This window comes from Rhinolophus sinicus, chromosome 14 (assembly GCF_057876585.1).
Source record: "Rhinolophus sinicus isolate RSI-liver-muscle chromosome 14, RSI-T2T, whole genome shotgun sequence".
NCBI classification, from domain to species: Eukaryota; Metazoa; Chordata; class Mammalia; order Chiroptera; family Rhinolophidae; genus Rhinolophus; species Rhinolophus sinicus.
In genome coordinates, this window is record NC_142514.1 from 175,334,859 (window position 1) to 175,355,056 (window position 20,198).

Genomic DNA, 20,198 nt, shown 5'->3' on the forward strand with positions numbered 1-20,198 from the left:
CCATCAAAAACGCATTTTCGAATTTTTCTTCCGGGGTATTCACTTTTTTCCAAGAGTTATATTTTGAAATGTCTTTCATCCTTACCTGTCCTTGAGTGCAAGCTTTACTGTTAATGCATTTTTGTTTCCTCTTACCCTACCGAAGTGCCTGGCACCGGGTTTAGCGGAAGAAAAGGCCCAGCAGTTCCCAACTAACCCCAGCATCCACCTGGTTCGTCGCAGAAAGTGGGGTACATCCTTGTCGGGCCAGGCAGGCCAGCGCAGCCTCACCTGTGAGTCACTGCCTTGGCGTTTGGCAGAAGTCGGGCACAAGACCTCTAAGCCAGGTTGGCCCGGCACGCCCTCCAGCCCCTCATTGCCCTAGGCTGCGCCCTAGGCGGACATGCAGCAGGTTTGGGGAAACCTTAGTTAATAGCTGCGAGTTTCAACCACTCTCCACAGAGAAGCTGAGATTCTACTAAACCAGAGAGATTAAATACTCTATACTGATCGCAAAGTTTGTAGGCGGAAAGAGGTCGATTTCCACCGCTGGGAAGTGGCCAGCTTTCTACAAAGCCACCTCCCACTAACTGTAAGGATCAGCCAATCCCGAAGCCCAAGCGGGCATGATCGCCAATTAAAAGACAGAGAGGGCGGAGCTTGAAGCCTTAATTCGTACCTGGTCGGCTCTGGACCCCCTGAAGCCTGGCAGCGCCGCGTCTGAAGAGGCTTCAAGTGGGGTGGCCGGGCACTGGCTGCCATCTTTGTTCTTGGCAGGTCAGCGGACTTTCGACTAGCTCAGGACCAACACGTAGGTGCTATCCCATTTCTCTAGGGAGCCTATGAGCCCCACCCCTCACACACTTCCCAGGTATCCGCGCGCGCCCCCGCCTTCCCGGGAGAGGCGGGGCCTCTTCGGCAGGGGCGGGGCCGGAACTAGAAGCCAGTTTGGAAGCCTTGAGCCTGTTTGGCGGGAAGTTGGCATGTTTGGCGGGAAGTTGGACCTGTTCCCTGGTCGTCGCCTTTTTTCTCCCCAGAGGCTTCTCAATCTTCCCTTCATAATCTCGACATAGGGTATAGAACCCCTTCTCACGGAGGACGCGATGGCTCCCAGGAAACGCCCAGAAACCCGGAAGACCCCCGAGGTGGTTGTGTGCCCCAAGAGTAAGAGGAGCAGAAGCACCCGGGAGCCGGAGCCCGAGGCCAAGAAGCTCTGTGTGAAGGGCCCCGGTACTGCCTGCGCCTGCTGCTTTGATAATTCCGTCGTTTGGGTTTCTCACGCAGGAGGCTGGAGTGGGGGATGGGTGCGTCGAGGTTCCTGAGGCTGTTCCAAATTTCAGATGCCTCGAGCTGTGCAGATTGTCTGCAGGGCTTTTGACACCAAAGAGCGTGGGCTTACACTCCCTCAGGTGACAGGAGAGGCAGATGAGCTCCATTACATCAGCCACAACGGACTTTTCAAATTCCTTGTTTGTATCTGGATTTTGACACACTGAGGACTAAAAATAATCCTACCTTGCCTGGTGGTGTGTGTGCTGAATTTAAATAGTCACGGTTATTATCCTTCGTTTCAGCTGTGAGAGCCCTCAATTTCCTCCCTTAGAAAACACATTCTCAGGTTTATTGAAGCTAGAACCTAGGGCTATAAGGAGTGTGAGGGAACTCAGAAAGACTGGAGCAGGGGGTTGTTAAAGTGTTTTTTGTCCACGAAAAGAAAGAATTGGTTATCAAGAGGCCGGATTCATAGAGATCAGATCTTCAAATACATCTTGGTAATCCAGAGTTGTTTTATTCCTCGTCTAAGTGGCTCTGCCTCCCCAAAAGTAGCTTAGTTAATTTAGAGCCATGCCAGACTCTCTGGATCCTGTTGGTTTTCAGGAGAATAGATTAGACTTGGGGCCAACAACTGGTCACCTCTATAGTATTTTAATATAGGATTTAAAGATACTTCTTTTCCCAAACAGTCACTTCTACGCTGTCCTAAACTTTTTATTGTGCATTATATGTGATTTTAAAATTGTCACCCAACCTTAGCACAAGTTTTCCAACCCAAACTGGGAAGAGCTCTGCATATAGTTTATTCTTGTGTGTTTCTTTGGCTCAGCTCTCAGGACCTCTGCACCATCATATTTAGTTTCACTTCAGAATTACTATTTTGGGGTAGGGGCTGAATCCCTACTCACTATTTCTTGTCCTGGGTGAGACTGAGCGGACCATGGAAAAGTCTTGGGAGGTGATGAGAGAGAGTGACTATGCCGAAGGAAACAACAAGGCTTTCTTTCTGGGATTTCGGCTGAAAAGCCTTTCTTGAGTGAGATTGGAAAGGAAAATATGTGTTCTGCTTGGCAGGTTCTAGCAGAAGATTTGACTCAGGCTGCCTTTGGGCAGGGTTGGCTAGCCTGCGGGTCCCACCACCAGGCAGGAGCATCATCAGGGCCCTCCATCACCATAAGCTGGGCAAAGCTACTTGGCCATCATTACAGCAGGTGAGGCATTTCCTGGCTGAACTGCTCAAGAGTTTGCTCAAGGGTGCCTTTTTACAACTGGATGCTCCAAAATTAGATGCTAGGTTGGTTCAGTGGTTTGTCAGAGTGGTCAGATCACACCACCTTGGGGATTGGCCTACTGGGCACTCAGCCAGGTAGAAGGCTTAGGCTGTGAAGGTCCCAGCTGACGTGTACTCTGCCCTCTTACTCTCCAAGATTAGTTCATACATAACTGCAAATATTTTCACGCACAGAGCCAGGCAGTGAGTGTTCCTTTGGTGGGGGGACTTGGCCCTAGGGCTCATCAATGGAGGAGGCAGAGTTTGGCAATTTATTTAGGACTTGGGTTTTAATTCAACTTAATTCTTTTCTTTCTGTGTCAGTGTCTCCAGCAGTCCTTTGTGCACTCTCTGGCTTCTTACCGGATATTCCATAAGGCTGCCCCCTTTGACAGAAGGGCCACATCCTTGGCATGGCACCCAACGCACCCCAACACCCTGGCTGTGGGTTCCAAAGGGGGAGATATCATGCTCTGGAACTTTGGCATAAAGGACAAACCTACCTTCATTGAAGGGGTGAGCAGTTCCCTGTGCCAGATAACTGTGCTGAAGAAGCGCAGAAGGAATGAAAAGTAATCCAGTAAAAAGGAGATAATTGGGAGCCAAAGTAACTGTGGGTATTTTCAAACAAGTAAATGGTAATGTTATTCAAATCTTTATTGAGTGCCCGCCCTTAAAATATTAGAAGGTATAAAATGTTGATCACCCTCTACATAGTAAGTCACCACATCGAATAGAACAGAATCTAAGCTCCTTTATAACTCTTGACCTCATCTTGTACTGCTGTATTTTTTCACTTCCTGTGCTTTAGCCACACTGGCTATTTTTATTCCTGAAACTGGGTCTTTTTGCAGTTGCTCTTCCCTTTGGCTGGAGTGCTCTTTCCCATGGTCTTCTCATGGCTGGCTCCCTTTTATTATTCAGGTCTCCCCTCATCACACTTCTTCAATGAGCTCTCACTGACCACTCTGTCTAAAGTAGTCTGCATCCCACCCAATCAATCCCTGTCTCATTACCCTGCTTCACTTTCCTCCCCCCACAATGTTTATCAATATTTTGAAATATTTTACTTATGTGTTTACCTTGCCCACTTGAAAGTAAGCTGCATGATGGCAGGGACCATGTCTTTCTATTACACCATTGCATCCCTCGTACCTAGGATGATGTTTGGCTTATAGTAACGGCTTCCTATTTGTTGAATGAGTGAGGAGCTTGAAGCGTAACTGGGTAGATGGGATGTATACGTGCACAGTAACTAGGAAGAACCTCTTGGAAATTAGAGTCAGTAGAGGATGCTTCACGGATGAGTGAGGAGTGAGGAAGAACAATATTTATTGAGAAATGGAGAGGAAAGGAGGAAAGGCAGAGTGTGTTTGGAATAAGGTTTGGCATAGAGCTTTTTCGGGATGGGCTTCGTCATCCATGTTTGTTTATCATCAATTGCTGAGGGGTGGTGAGGATGTTGTTCCTCCACCAAATAGAAGACCCTTAGCTTGCCCAGCTGAGTGCTGACATTGGATGGCTGTACTACCAGAAGTGATTCTCTCGATTTTGAGTAGGAACCACAAACTCATATGCCTAAAAGAGCCAAACAGATAAAAGAGTGATGTAAGGTGGTGGGGTTGGTGATAAATGAGATGGTTGACATGCAAGAATCTAGGTCCCATGGTTATTCTCATTTGTTTTTTCCAAATGAAACCTGAAATCCTTATTTTTTACATAAAATGTTCTGATTTTTAAAAATTGTGATGAAATACACATAATGTTTACCATCTTAACCACTTTTAAATGCACAGTTCAATGACATTAAGTACATTCACTTTCTTGTGTAACCAGTCTCCAGAACATTTTCATCCTGCAAATCTGAAACTCTGTACCCATTAAATACTGACTCCCCGTTCCTCTATCCCTCCAACCACGAGCAACCACCATTCTACTTTCTGTATCTCTGATTTTGACTATTCTGTTATAAGTATCTCATGTAAGTGGAATCACACAATATTTATCCTTTTGTGACTGGCTTATTTCACTTAGCATAATGTCCTCCAGGTGAATCTGTGTTATAGCATGTGTCAGAATTTCCTTCCTTTTTAGACTGAATAATATTCTACTGTCTGTATTTACTGCATTTTCCTTAGCCAGTCATCTGTCAGTGGACATTTGGATTGCTTCCACCTTTTAGCTGTTGTGAATAATGCTGCTATGAACATGGGTGTAAAAATCTCTTTGAGTCCCTGCTTTCAGTTTTTTTGGGTAGATACCCAGAAGTGAAATTGCTGGATCATATGGTAATTCTATTTTTAATTTTTTGAGGAACTGCCATACTGTTTAAGTGGTGCATAGAGGTGTCACCATTTTACATTCCCACCAACAGTACACAAGGGTTTCAATGTAAAATATCTTGATTTTTCATGTCAGGATCTAAATAAAATTAAACATGCTCATATAGTTAAACAAAACACATTTGTGAACTGGATTCAGCTTCAACTCACTGTTTTTCTATCTCTGGAACCCAGGACGAGTTCTCTTTAAGTGGAGGGTTAGGAGAGCAACCCATCAGAAAAGGTCAGTTTAGACAGGTTTGGGAGATTAGGACTGAAGCTATCAGATGGGTATTGAAGAAAACACGTGCCTGAAGCTACTAGAAGAAAGGCAGCCAGTGGAGTGCTGCGGACCGAGCTCAGTGGGCTTCCTGCTCAGCCGGTGAGACAGGACCAGAAGGGACAGTTTTAAACTGAAGTCAAAAACAAAGCTCAGGCAGGAAGAGATTTTTTCCCCCCTAGGAATCCAGGACATGGGCATAGAGAAAATTAAGAAGTAGCCTAAGGCTGTCCTAGGGGAAGAACCTCCCAACCAAAAGGGGAATGACAACTGCTTTGAACTTGTGCCAGGCTGAGGCTGGTTTTGGTTTATGTCACCCTTATGATGTGCATTGAAATGAAGTTTCCTCGCATGGTTGTGGAGATTGGTCTGGGCATTTGAACTTTGTGACTAGCAGGGAGTTAGGTTGGAGCAGAAAAAGATTATGGTGGTCTGGAGAAATGTCTGCTTTTACTCCCAGGTACTGACGGCAAAAAGTTGATTTGAGACCAGTGACTGGAGGAGCAGCAGTGCCTCATATTGTCACTTCTTTAGTCATCTGACCTGGACTCTGATCTTTACATTTTTCAGACTATTGGCAAAGGAACATGTATTACATATTTGAAATGAAGATAGCTTTACTTATTCTCATTATCAAAATGATGCATGCTCATCATAAGAAATTCAAATAAAAGGAAAAGTTTAAAGAATCAAGTAAATATTGCCTGAAATCCCCATTTTGTACATCTTTCTGTGTGTATATACAGTATTACACACACCTGTACTTCTACTTAGATTGCACATAAATATTCTATCCTAGAATCTGTTGTATATTACTTACCACATCAGATGTTCTAGCTTAATCATACCATACCCCATGATCACTTAAAAATATCCTATAATTTCTCTTCTAAAAAATGCTTTTGATAATGGTATCAGGGTAATGCAGACCTCATAAAGAGTTGGGAAGTGTTCCCTCTTCTTGTGTTTTCTAGAATATTTTGCATTGAAATAGTACTATTTCTTAATTAAATTTTTCATAGAATTCACTAGTCAAGCCATCTGGGCCTGGAGTTTTTTGTTGTTGTTGTTGGAAGGTTTTTAACTATATAGTCAATTTCCTTAATAGATATAGGGCAATTTAGGTTATCTGTTTCTTGTTGAATGAGCTTGATAGTTGATTTTTCAAGTAATTTGTCCATTTTATATGAGCTGTTGAATTTAGTGGCATAAAGTTGTTCATAGTATTCCCTTATCATCTTTTCTTTGTATATAGGATCTGTAGTGATGTCTACCCTCACATTCTTGATATTGGTAATTTGTTTCTTCTCTTTTTTTTTTTCCTGATCAATCTTGCTAGAGGTTTATCAATTTCCGTTTCATTGATTTTCTGTAAGTTTTATATTTTCTTTTTCATTGATTTTTGCTGTTTTCATTCCTCTAGTTACCTTGGATTTAATTTGCTCTTCTTTTTCTCATTTCTTAAGATGGAAGCTTAGACTGTTTAATACCTTTCTTCTTTTCTAATTAACCACTTAATGCTTTTAATTTCCCTCTAAGTATTTCTTTAACTTCATATCACAAATTTTGTTGTGTTTTTGTTTTCATTTAGTTCAAATTATTTTCCAGATTTTTTATGATTTCTTTTTTGACCTATTGGTTATTCTTATGTTGTTTAATTTCCAAATATTTAGGGATTATTGAAATATATCTCTGTTATTGATTTCTAGTGCTATTCTGCTATGAACAGAAAGCATTTTATATGATTCCAGTCTTTCTACATTTTAAAATTGTTTTATGGCCCAGCATATGGACTATCTTAGTGAATGTTTTATGTGCATTTGAAAAGAATGTGTATTCTGCTGTTTTGGAGTGAATTATTCTCTAAATGTCAATTAGGTTATGTTGGTTGATAGTGTTCAAATGTTCTATCCTTATTGATTTTCTGTCTTTTTATCAATTATTGAGAGAGGAATATTGGAATCTCTAACTATAAAATTGTGTCTCTATTTTCCTTTAGTTTTTGTTTCAAGCATTTGGACTCTGTTATTAGGTGTTTACACATTTAGAATTACATGCTTTCGACAAACTGACCCCTTTGTCATTCTGAGATGTCTCCCTTTATCCCTGGTAATATTTCTTGTTCTGAAATCTTCTTTGTTTGATATTAATATAGCTACTCCAGCTTTCTTCTGATTAATGTTTGCATGGTATATCTTTTTACATCTTTTCATTTTTAACATATTTGTGTATTTGTATATAAAACAGTATTTTTAAAAAAACCAACCTGACAATAACTGGCATTTAATTGACCATTTGTATTTAATATGATTATTAATATGATTGGGTTTAAATCTGTCATCTTACTACTTCTGTTTATCGCATCTCTTTGTTCCATTTTCCTTTTTTTCTTCCCTTATTTTTGGTTGAGTACTTTTTATGATTCCATTTTATACCCACTATTGGATTATTATGTTATACTTTTCTTCCCTTCCCTTTTCTCTCTTTTAGTGGTTGCTCCTGGCTTTCCAATATACAGCTTTAAATCATCATTGGCCCTCAAATAATATACCACTTCACATGTAAGAATCTTACAACTATATTTACTTCCATTTTCTCCATTCTCTCCTTGGCCTACATTTTATATCTATATATGTTATAAACCTCTCAATACATTACTATTTTTGCTTCATATAGTCAGTTGTCTTTTTTTGTTTAATCTTTATGGAGTATAATTGATATATAAACTATAGATATTTAAAGTGTACAATTTCATGAGTTTTGACATGTATACAATCATGAAACCATCACCACAATTAAAATAGTGAACACATCCATCACCCCCAAAGTTTTCTCATGCCCCTTTGTAATTCCTTTCTTTCTACCCTCTCTCATGTCCCCTGAAAACCATTAATCTGCTTTTTATCCCTATTGATTAATTTGCATTTTCTAGACTTATACAAATGGCATCATACAATATACTTTTTTCTGCCTTCTTTCACTCAGTATAATTATTTGAGATTCATTTACATTTTTGTGTTTATCAATAGCTTTTATTTCTAAGTAGTATTCCAGTGTATTGCTATACCACAATTAATTTATCCATTCACTTGTTGAAAGACATTTGGATTTTTTTCTAGTTTTTGACTGTTGCAAATAAAGCTGCTATGAACATTCATGTACAAGTCTTTGTGTGGATATACAACGTATGTTTCTATTTTTCTTGAGTAAATACCTAGTTGTGGAATGGCTGGGTTTTAGGGTTAGGTATCTTTTAAAGATATTTTTTAAATGAGGAAAAAAAAACCACTAATAAAAACCCACATAATTGCCATTTCCAGTGCTTTTCATTCCTTTGTGAGATCCAGAATTTCTTTTGGTAACATTTTCCTTTTGAGATGAAGTCTGCTCTCATTCTTATGTTTCTCTACTCATGGTTTTTCTTTTTTTCTTCTGGCTAATTTAAAAATGATTATGATTTGCTTGGTGTCTTTCATGTTTCTTCTGATTGAGGTTCATTGAGCTTCTTGGATCTGTGAGTTTATAGTTATCAAATTTGGAAAATTTTAGGCCACTGTTTCTTTAAATAATTTTCCCTCCCCCCTCTTTTTATGGGTGGAATCCCGTTATGTATATGTTAGGCTACTAGGTATTGTCCTACATGCTGTTCATAGTTAGAAGCAGAAACCCACATTTAATACTTCTAATAGTTTGAGTATTTAAAATTTTTTCCTATACAATCTTTCCTACACATCTACAAATAATGGGAGTTTGATTTCTCCCTTTACCATTCTTATACTTCTTTTTTGCTTTATTCTGTTGGTAAAGACCTCTGGTACATTGTTGAATATTGGTGAAGGCAGGTATCTTTGTCTTATTCTTGATCATAGAAGACATTTATATTTTATTATGATTACTGCTGCTTTTTACTGTGGTAAAATATACGTAACATAAAATCTACCATTTTAACCATTTTTAAGTGTATAGTTCAGTGTCATTAAGTATATTTACATTGTTGTGCAACCATCACCACTGTCCATCTCCAGAACTTTTTCATCATCCCAAAATAAAACTCTGTACCCATTAAACAATGACTCTCTCATACCCTTTCCCCCTGCCCAACTTATCTGCTTTCTGTCTCTATGAATTCGACTATTCTAGGTACCTCATATAAATGGAGTCATACTTGTCCTTTTGGGTCTGGCTTTCCTTAGCATAATATTTTCAAGGTCCATCCAGGTTGTAGCATGTATCAGTACTTCATTCCTTTTTATAGATGAGTAATATTCCATCATATGGATATACCACATTTTATTTATCCATTCTTCTCTTGATGGACATTTGGGTTGTTTCCACCTATTATTAATACAACTGCTATGAACAATTCTATAAAAATTTTTGTTTGAACGCTTGTTTTCAGTTCTTTTGGGATTATACCTAGGAGTGCATTTGTTTTTAAAACTTGTTTGTTTTTAAGTGCCCTTTATCAGATTAAGTAAGTGCCCCTTTTATTCCTACTTTGCCAAAAGTTCTTATTATGAATGATAATTGAATTTCATCAAATACTTTTTTGTATCTATTGAGATCAGCATATGATTCTTCCCCTTTATTCTGTTAATGTGGTAAACTATACTGATTGTTTTTTGTTTGGTTGGTTTATTAGTTATATTTTTTTCATTTAATTTTTCTTTTATTTTTCACTTTTTTACATTTACAATTTCTAGCAAGTGATACTGCTTATTTTTAAAATTGTGGTAAAAGAACGTAACCTAAAATTTGTTTTCTGAACCATTTTTAAGTGTACGGTTCAGTAGTGTTAACTATATTCACATTGTTGTGCAACAAATCTCCAGAACCTTTTCACCTTGTAAAACTGAAACTGTATACCCATTGAATAACAGTTCCCCACTTCCCCTGCCCTTCAGCCCTTGGTAACCACAATTTTTCTGTTTCTATGTCTTTGAACTGTTTTACATACCCCTAAGTTTTGATGGTCTTATTGTGGTTATGTAGGAAAATGTTCTTACATATGTGCAATATACACAGTAAGGTGTTTGAGGATGATGAGACATCATGTTGGCAATTTATTATCACATGGTCCCAGAAAAAGTTTTTTGCTATTCTTGCAATTTTTCTATGAGTTTGAAATAGTTTGAAAATAAAGTTTCAAAAAAAATACTAATATTATAGCTACCTTAAATATGTAGTATATTCACCAGTGAAGCCACCAAGATCTAGAATTTATTTTGCAAGAAAGTTTTTCGTCGTGAATTCAATATCTTTAATAGATCACCAGACTATTCAGATTTTCATCTTCTGTCATTTTGGCAAGTGTGTATTTTTCTAAGAATTTGCCCTTTCATCTAAATTTTCAAATTCAAGATTGTTTATGATACCCTCTTATTACTCATATTTATGTCCCTTTTTCCATCCATTAAACTGGTTATTTGTGCCTTCTTGTTTGTTTGGTCAGTCTCACCAGGGATTTATCAGTTTTATTAGTCTTTTCATGGAACCAACTTTTGGCTTTGTTGACTCTCCACACTGCATTATTGTTTTGTGTTTCATTAATTTCTATTCTTTATTTTTCTTCTAATTGCTTTGGCTTTAGTTTCTTGCTAGTTTTACAGCTTCTTGACATGGATGTTTGAGTCTTTGATTTTTAGCCTCTCTTTTATTATGAATAATGCTGCTATGAATATTTCAAGCTTTTCTGTAAACATATGTATTCATTTATCTTGGTTATATATCTAGGAGTGGAATTGCTGAGTCATATGATAATTTTATGTTTAATTTTTTTGCCAAGCTTTTCCAAAGTGACAATAATTTCATGTTCCCACCAACAATGAAGGAGGACTTCAATTTCTCCACATCTGTACCAACACTTGTTTTTTGTGCCCCCAGCTTTATCGAGGTATAATTGACAAATAAAAATTTCATGGATTTAAGATGTACAACGTGATGTTTTAATACACATATACATTGTGAAATTATTACCACAAACAAGCTAATTAACATCCACCATGTCACTTACTTACCTTTTTGTTTGTGTGTGCTGAGAACAATTAGCAATCTTAGCAAATTTCAAGTATACAATACACTATTATTAACTGTAGTCGCCATGCTGTACATTAGATCTTCAGAATTTATTTCTCCTGCATAATTGAAACTTTGCACCCTTTGACCAATGTCTCTCTATTTCCCCTATCACCCAGCCCCTGGCACCTTCCATTCAACTGTCTGCATTTATAAGTTTGACTTTTTTAGATTGCACATGTAAATAAGATCATACAGTATTTATCTTTCTGTGTCTTACTTATTGCACTTAGCATAACGTCCTCCAGGTTCTTCCATGTTGTTGAAAATAACAAGATTTCTTTCTTTTTAAAGGCTGAATAAAATTTTATTATAGAAATACACCCCATTTTCTTTATCCATTCATCCATCAACAGACAGGTTGCTTCCATATCTTGGCTACTGTGAATAATAGCAATAAACACAGGAGGACAGGTAACTCTTTGAGAAATTGATTTCATTTCCTTTGGATATATACCCAGAAGTGTTATTTCATCATATGGTAGTTCTATTTTAAATTTTTTGAGGAATCTCCATACTGTTTTCCATAATGCCTCTACCAATTTACATTCCCATTAACAGTGTACAAGAGTTCCCTTTTCTCCACATCCTTGCTAACACTTGTTATTTTTTGTCATTTTGATAATACGCTATTCTCACAGGTGTCAGGTGATATCTCATTGCAGTTTTAATTTGCATTTCCCCGATAGATGTTCCACACCTTTTAATATTCCTATGGGCCATTTGTATGTCTTCTTCGGAGAAATGTCTCTTCAGGTCCTTTGCCCGTTTTAAAGTCAGTGTTTTTTGTTTGTTTGGCTGTTTGTTATTTTTTATGCTATTGAGTTGTTAGAGTTCCTTATGTATTTTTTATATTAACCCTTTATATCAAATATATAGTTTGCAAATATTTTCTCCCATTCCATAGGTTGTCTTGTCAACACTTATTATTGTCCATCTTTTTGATTATTGCTATCCTTGTGGGTGTGAACTAGCATCTGATTGTGGTTTTGATTTGCATGTTCCCAGTGTGACTAATAATGTTGAGCATCTTTTCATGTGCTACTGACCATGTTTCTGTCTTCTTTGGAGAAATGTCTATTCAAATCTTTTGTCCAATATTTAATTAGGTCTATTTTTTAGTGTATATTAATCGCAACTATCTTAAAACTGGTGTCCAGTATATCCAATATCTAGATCTCCTGTGTCTTACAACTGTTGTTTTTTTCTCTTAGTTATTGGTTATTTGGTCTTATCTGCTGATATACTGGATCATTTTAGATTTAATGCCAAATATTGAGTATGAAAACTTCTAGAGGTAATTTGAACTTCTGAGTGGTGTTATTTTCCTCTAGAGATAATTAATTTTTTTCCTCTGCAGGCAGTTAGGGTGGAATCATATCATGTCGGTCTGATCAGAGATTGAAATTATTTGAATCTGGACTTCATTCTTTGTGAGAGATGGCCTTTTTCCAGTTTGTTCTTATTTCTAGGGTCAGAGATCCTAACTGAAAGTTGGATTTTTTCCAAGATCTTTCCTCCTCGCCAGGTCTGAACTCCAGTTTTTGCCCACGTGCCCTGTGGGACTGACAAAAGCTGTGCTCAGATTCTCAACCTTTAAGCCACTACTTTCCGTTCAGCTTCTCTGCTGTTTGGTGTTTCTGCTTTGAAGCCACAGCTTTCTAATCTGAAAAGCAGCATCCAAATGTCAGGCTTACCTTTCTGCTTCTCTTCTCTCTATGATGTTGGTCTGCAAGTCCAACTTGATGCCTCGATAGCTCTCCATTCACTTCAGAAACTTTTCTTTAAAGACCTGTATTTTATCTACCTTTCTCGTTGTTCTCAGCAAAAGGTTGGCCTGACACAAGCTAATTCACCATCACTTGAATTACAAGTCTCAAATATATTCCTTTTTCATGTTTTGTCCAGGTTTTCTTAGTCCGTCTCAGTGCAGGAGTTGGTCATAGTCCATCCTTGCTAGAAGAACACTCATGCATTTTAACTTAAAATGTTTATGTTTGTCTTTCTTACTGATGCTTTGACATAGGGCCTGTCCTTTCCTTGGAGGAAGGGTCCACTGATTAGGGTGCGCCTGATCTTACATAGACCACACACATAACATGTTCTTTAGAGGGTCTAGTTTCCATTTACGTAAAGTGGAGACATAATTTACCTATAGTTCTGAAGCAACCCGATTGCATATTCTTTCTAAATTTTCATTACTTCCCACCCTAATTTTTTATAAGTATCTTACCCATGCTTCAGTTGAGAACTCTTATTTTTAGCAATTATTTTTCCCCCTTCTTCCACCTACCCCGCCCACCCCACTCCTGTTCAAGCTGTTGTTTCTCAGTCTAGTTGTGTAGGACACAGCTCCCTGGCTCATGCTGGTATTGCACTCCCCCCGGCGGAGGCAGTCGGTTGCCAGTTGTCGGTCAGCCGCTCACAGTAGCCCACGGCAGCACACAACAGCCTACGGCAGCCCATGGCAGCTCACGCTGGCGACCGGCTGCTCTTGGCGCCACACAGTAGCCTGCGGCAGCACACAGCAGCTTAGGCCAACCTCCTGGCAGCCCAGCTCCAGGGAGAGCTGTTGTTCACAATCTTAGCTGTAGAGGGCGCAGCTCACTGGCCCATGTGGGAATCAAACCGGCGACCTTGGTGTTATGAGCATTGCGTTCTAACCATTGAGCAAACCGGCCGCCCTAGCAATTCATTTTTATCTAATTTTTCTATATCATTCAACATGGCTTTCATAGACATAACAATGGTCTTACTTTTTGCATGTATTTCATCAGTTTAATTAAATGACATGTTTAATTAAATGTTTAAATGTTTAGTTTAAATATTTACTGTTTAACAAATTATGTGTGACTAAACTACATGTTCAATTAAATTACATAATTACAATAAAAAGTACAACTAGCATATACAGGTTTAAGAATAAACACAACTAACCCTTGGTAAGGAGCAGATTATTTTACGAGGAGCAAGGTTTTGTCAGACGATGGGCATCGGTTAGAATGTTCTATAGAGCGAATGGAAAGTGCCAGTTAGCGTGCTGAGCGAATGAAGTTGTGTACGAGATGTTGCCTATGAGACTTTGTAGAGGTCCATGAAGCTAGGGTAGCAGCGGCCACAAGAAAGAAGTGGAGAAGGAACTCTTGGGAATGTAAAAGTCTTAAAACAGTGCCTCGTGCGTAACATGCACTTAGTAAGGTTAACCTAGTAATGTTATCATGATGATTTTCATCATCATTGCTTGGGATGTTGAGAAAAAATAGGAAGGAGCTCAGATCTGTCTCCTGCCCTCCTAACCCAGCCACTGTTCCGAGCTGAAGCTCTTCTAAAAAGAGTGTGGTGTGAGAAACAGCCACACAATGGAGCACTCAGCAATAAAATGGTACGAGCTATAGAAACACACAGCAACGTGGATGAATCTCAAGGGCATTGTGCTGAGTGAAATGAAAGAAGCTAGTCTTGAAAGGCTGCATACTGTATGATCATTTATATGACAGTTTATCAAATCATAGTCATGGGGGGAGGTGTGGATACAACGGGGGGAGAGCATGAGTTTTTTGTGGTGACAACAATTCTGCGTCCTGATTTTGGTGGTGGTTATTCACATCCATACATGTGTTAAAATTCATCCAAACTGTATACTGAAAACAACCAAATTCACTGTATGTTAATTTAGAAAACTAAAACTAAAACTTGGAGAAATAAAGAGCACTGTGGAGAGAGTTTAGGCTTGTAGGCGGGCCTGGCCCCACGTGCTGCCTGACTGGCACTTGTCTTGGCGATGAGTCACCCAGGCCTCCTTCTCTTCCCTGGCCATCATCACTCACTGGCTTTCCTCTCCCTTGTGTTAGATTGGAGCTGGAGGGAGCATCACTGGGCTGAAGTTTAACCCTCTCAATACCAACCAGTTTTTCACCTCGTCAATGGAGGGAACAACTAGGCTGCAAGATTTTGAAGGCAACACTCTCCAAGTTTTTACCAGCTACAGCAGCTATGAGTGAGTAGTTTAGTAGGGGAAAGGGCGCCTGGGCGCAGTGTAGTTCTGGCGAGATCCCATTTCTTTTACCCACACCTGGGAAGAAAGGAAAGGTGTTAGCCACTTTCCACCCTTCCCTCTCTTTCTTCAACTTTTTCTTTAGCTGCTCTTACTGTGATGCAGGTGCGTCACTGCTTTAGGGAGGGGTTCTGGAGCCTCAGCTCTTCTGTAAGTCAGACCAGACCTTGGTTCTCACTAGACAAGTCAACATGGTGTTGGCCTAGAAAGCCACTTAAAGTCAGGAGCAGGAACTTAAGAACTTAACATTTCATTCCCTACATTCACTGGGGTGTAAAGACCCAAGCAGTTCCACAATGGAAGTTTCAGTGGATAGACTCATGTCCAAGAGCAAGTAGCTGCAGAAACTAAAAAGTGCTTGTCACTTTGATTTCTAGCCAGAGACATGACCCTGCTCCCTGAGGAACTGAGGGTGTGGGGGCGTCTAACTAGCACTGGATGTTATCCTGGGCTGCCCCACAGGAGTAAGAATCCATGAGCAATCAGGACAGGTGATGGGATAGACTCAGCTCGAGGTTTCTCTTCCACAAGAAACCCTCCCTCTGAGAGATATTTGTAGGGGATGAAAAGGCAGTGTAGCAAGGATTTGAGAGGAAAAGAAAACATGAATCTGAGCTCTCCTGGCTGGGATGTGGATGAGCTCGCCTCCACATCCCCTCTCCCTCGAGTCCGAGGGAAAAACGGCCAGATAGCTTCTGGGTTTTGTGTGCTCTGTTCCCTAAGTGCTCAGAAGGGGGCAGAAGTTTCTTTCTAGCCAGCTCTGAGGAACAGAGCGGGACCGTCCCTGTTTGGCTTGTCATCTCCTGTGGCCCAGCGGGTGGAATGTGAAGGAAAAGGGCCGTGAAAGAATCTTCCTCAGAACCCAGAGCTGTAGCGGGCAAGCGAGCCTGGGGACACGCCTTATGGCTCTGAGGTGTGGCTGCTTCAGGGACTCGTACTAGCTGAGGATCCTGGGCCCTGCAGTAACTGGACACATTTCTGAGCCCCATCACCCCCACACCCTCTGTCTGGATGGCAGACACGTCTAAGTATTTTTCACTGGGACTCTATGGCAAGACGGTTATTCATTCAACAAATATTTACTGAGTGTCTACTATGCGTTAGGCACTGGAGCTACAACAGTGAATAAATGGACCTTGCCTCTGTCCCCAAGAATCTTACCGTAGTCTGTCCCTCCAGCTTCTGGTTTTGCAGCCTGGACGTGTCTGCCAAAAGCCGAGTGGTGGTCACAGGAGACAATGTGGGGCACGTGATCCTACTGAACATGGACGGCAGGGAGGTACGTTCTTGGGAGCCCAGGTTCTCCCTCTCCCTCCCTTACCCTGAGCCTCAATTCTCTGCCCCCACCTGAACCCGAGATCTTCTCTGTAGCTTTGGAATCTGAGGATGCACAAAAAGAAAGTGACCCATGTGGCCCTGAATCCATGCTGTGATTGGCTCCTGGCGACAGCCTCCGTAGATCAAACAGTGAAAATCTGGGACCTGCGCCAGGTTAAAGAGAAATCCAGTTTCCTCTACTCGCTGCCACACAGGCACCCTGTCAACGCAGGTGTGATATAGCAGACCTCATCCTTCCTGCAGGCCCTGCCCACACCACCACTTCTGGGGTTTCCCTCAACGTTTAGAAACCACTAGGTCAAACCTTTATCCCCGACAGCATTGGCCAAGCTGATGTCTTAGAACCTTTCTGACTGTAGCTGCCCCCATCAGCTGCTGAGTTTGTAGGGTGTTTTTGTTCACAGCCCAGATTTACCTCCCTTCCACCCCTGCCTAGACAGGAGTGGGAGCCAGGGTGCCCCTGCAGGAGAAGGCCTGTGAAGGCCAGCACAACAGGAGGCCCGTGGTGCCTTCAGCTCAGAGGCTTTTCACTTGCCAGCTCATTTCAGTCCTGATGGAGCCCAGCTGCTGACCACCGACCAGAAGAGTGAGATCCGGGTTTACTCTGCCTCCCAATGGGACTGCCCCCCGAGCCTGATCCCACACCCTCACCGCCACTTCCAGCACTTGACGCCCATCAAGGTAAGTGATAGAGTAAAGAGCTATTGTGATCACAGGGAGAGATGGAGTCTGCCCAAGATGGAGAGAGGGCAGATAACAGAAGCCTTTAATCCCTTCCTGTCCTGACAAACCAGCCTTATTCCCTGGCTCTCTGCTCCTTTTGTTCCACTTTTTTTTCCCCCTTCTTCCGCCTCCACCCTACCCCGCTCCGGTTCAAGCCATTGTTTCTCAGTCTACCCTGGCCCATGCTGATATTATGTATGAGCCTTGCACTCTGCCCGGCTAAGGCAGTTGTCGCCAGGTTGCTGCTCGCTGGTCGGCCGCTCACAGTGGCTCACAGCGGCTCTCACTGGCTGCCGGCCACTCACACTGTCTGCCAGCCACTCCTGGCAGCACATGGTAGCCCATGGCAGCACACGGCAGCCCCCGCCACAGCCCAGCTCCAGGGAGAGCCGTTGTTCAGAATCTTAGCTGTAGAGGGCGCAGCTCACTGGCCCATGTGGGAATGCAACTGGAGACCTCTCCTTAGGAGCACAGCGCTCCAACCACCTGAGCCACCGGGCCAGCCCTTTTGTTCCACTTTTGCAATCCCACTTTGCTGGCTCTTGTCTCTCTGATAACCCATTGTCCTGAATTTTTTCTTTTCAGCCCTGATCTCCTCACTGTAGGCATTTTCTAAGATCCTGACACTCAGTTTCAGTTGATCTGTAAGCTAACCTTAGCCTTCTTCTTGTTAACGCCTCCCTAGCCTCTATCCCCAAGGCTTACAATCTTTAAATCCTGTAATTCCTTCCTATCCAAGACCCTAAGCAGTGTGAACTCTGCCAGTTCTGCTCTACTAGTTTATATTCTTTACTAGAACCACAGCCCCTCTTCAAACCTCCAGGTTTCATGCCTGTACTTTGGTCAGTATAGCACTGTGATGGGGTGGGGCACCAGCTTCAGGCAGGCAGACATCCCCTTCCCCCCACCCATTAGAACCTTGAGCAAATTAAATTTTGGATTTCAGTTTCCTCACTATAAAAAGAGAATAACAATATCTAAATACAGGGTTGTTGTTGGTCTGAATCGGTATACTTAAAGCCACAGCACCATTCCTAGTGCCTGGTAAGTACTCAATAAACGGTGATGATTCAGTATTAGTGGCCCCCACGTACCTCCAGTCAAACCCAAGCTCTTAATAAAGCCAAGGTCCTTCACCAGTTAACATTCCCATTGACCCACCTGTTCTCATCTCTCACTTCGTATCCAGCCAAGCCAACTTACAGCTTCCCAGGTGTGACTTGTTTGTGACTTAGTTTTTCCTCCTTCAAAACACTTGACAAGTTTCTTAGAGAAATCCCATCCAATCTTTCATTCCAATAACTGTCAGATTTGTTTTGAGTGGAGCATTAACTTTGCTCTCCTGGGAACATTAACTTTCCTCTCCTTCCCAGCCACTAGCCATTTTTCCAACATTCACATTGATGGAGGAGATGGTAGTGGGGTTACTTGAGAACTTAAGTCCGATTTGGTTTTGGTTACCAGGGGCTTTTTGCTTTGTGGTAGGCTACCGCTTTGGTTAATGTCTGGGTCAGGCTGATGATAAAATATGTATCAGTTGATATCATCTCAAGAAATGCAAGAGAGAGAAGGACTGAAAGGTGTCCTAAGGGCCACAGACGCCAGCTGGGGGTTTAAAATGTGCAGTGGGAGACGTACACACAATTGAAAACCATTCTTTTAGTTTCGTGTAGATCTTATCTCCATTATTAAATTGTTGGCAACTGTATTAACAATTGTTAGTGGCAAAGAGTACTTTTGATGTCCTTCCTGATAGTGTTCTGCATTTATGCTCGTGACCAGCCTCTCCCTCTCCTAGGCAGCCTGGCACCCTCGGTACAACCTCATCGTCGTGGGCCGATACCCAGATCCTAATTTCAAAAGCTGTACTCCCTATGAATTAAGGACAATCGATGTGTTTGATGGCAGCTCAGGGAAGTTGATGCATCAGCTCTATGACCCAGACTCTTCTGGTATCATTTCGGTGAGGTTTGGGCCCTCAAATAATGATGGGAGGAAGCAGGGATTCATCCTATCTTATTGACCAGAAATTAGTCCTTGTGTGCCCTTTTCCCAACACCTTCACCCCTTCCTCATGCTTATCCCCTTGTCTCTGCAGCTCAATGAGTTCAATCCTATGGGGGACACGCTGGCCTCTGTGATGGGTGAGTGAAGTAGGTTGTATCTTAGGCTGACTAAGCCTGATCCTACTCCCCAAGGTTCAGTGCAGGCTAACCCCAGCTTAGCCCCGCCACAGTCCCCCGCAGGTAGCAGTTAGTAAAGAGGATAACCAGGGGATACGGAGTGGTCTCTTTGGCCTAGGCCCTCCACCCCTCTTGTTTTGTCTTGGTCATGGCAATACCTGGCTTCCTGGTATTTCCTTACCAAGTTCTAGGTTCCCTGGGCCAGCCCCAAACTCTGAGACTGATAATAAAAAGTGAGTCAGACTGGTCTCACTCCTCCTAGGTTATCACATTCTCATTTGGAGCCAGGAGGAAACTGGGATGCGGAAATGAGAGCCATTAATGAAGGTGTGGGCCAAGCAAGGGCTTGAAGCCACATGAGAACAAGTTTCGTGAGAAGAGGCGGCTGTGTGTTGAAGGGCCAAAGGTATCCAAGTCTTAGGGCTGAAGCAGGGATGCTGTGGGGCTGGGACACTGGCACGTTATTGCTCTGGATTTAGCTCCAGAAACTTCTCCCGAGTTGGCGACTCGGCTGCCCCAAGGCTCCCTGCTTTGTCTAACTTGGAGCCACGCTTCTCCTGGAGCCGAGGTACTTTTCTCCTCTCTGATGTGTGGTGGCAGAGTGATCAGGTGGTGGGTTTGATTTGTGCTCACTATGGACATGGCCAATAAAACCATACCCAACTGAGCTTCTGAGTCGATCTTCCAGGACCGACCTGGT

The 20,198-nt window shown here is 41.7% G+C and overlaps 1 protein-coding gene across 2 annotated transcripts; it reads left to right on the forward strand.

Moving 5' to 3' along the window:
* Positions 1-663: 663 nt before the first annotated feature.
* On the forward strand, positions 664-20,165 carry DDB2 (damage specific DNA binding protein 2). Of its 2 annotated transcripts, XM_019743581.3 has the most exons (11): positions 664-790; positions 1,053-1,209; positions 2,329-2,465; positions 2,849-3,040; positions 15,052-15,197; positions 16,434-16,533; positions 16,626-16,803; positions 17,131-17,273; positions 19,114-19,278; positions 19,414-19,459; positions 19,761-20,165. In XM_019743581.3, exons 2-11 carry the CDS (start codon positions 1,083-1,085, stop codon positions 19,808-19,810), a joined length of 1,284 nt encoding a protein of 427 aa, XP_019599140.3. In that variant the 5' UTR covers positions 664-790; positions 1,053-1,082; the 3' UTR covers positions 19,811-20,165. The 2 variants fall into 2 exon arrangements, with proteins under 2 accessions (XP_019599140.3, XP_019599141.3); XM_019743582.3 differs by lacking the exon at positions 664-790 and having other exon boundaries at positions 942-1,209.
* The last annotated feature ends 33 nt before the right edge of the window (positions 20,166-20,198 follow it).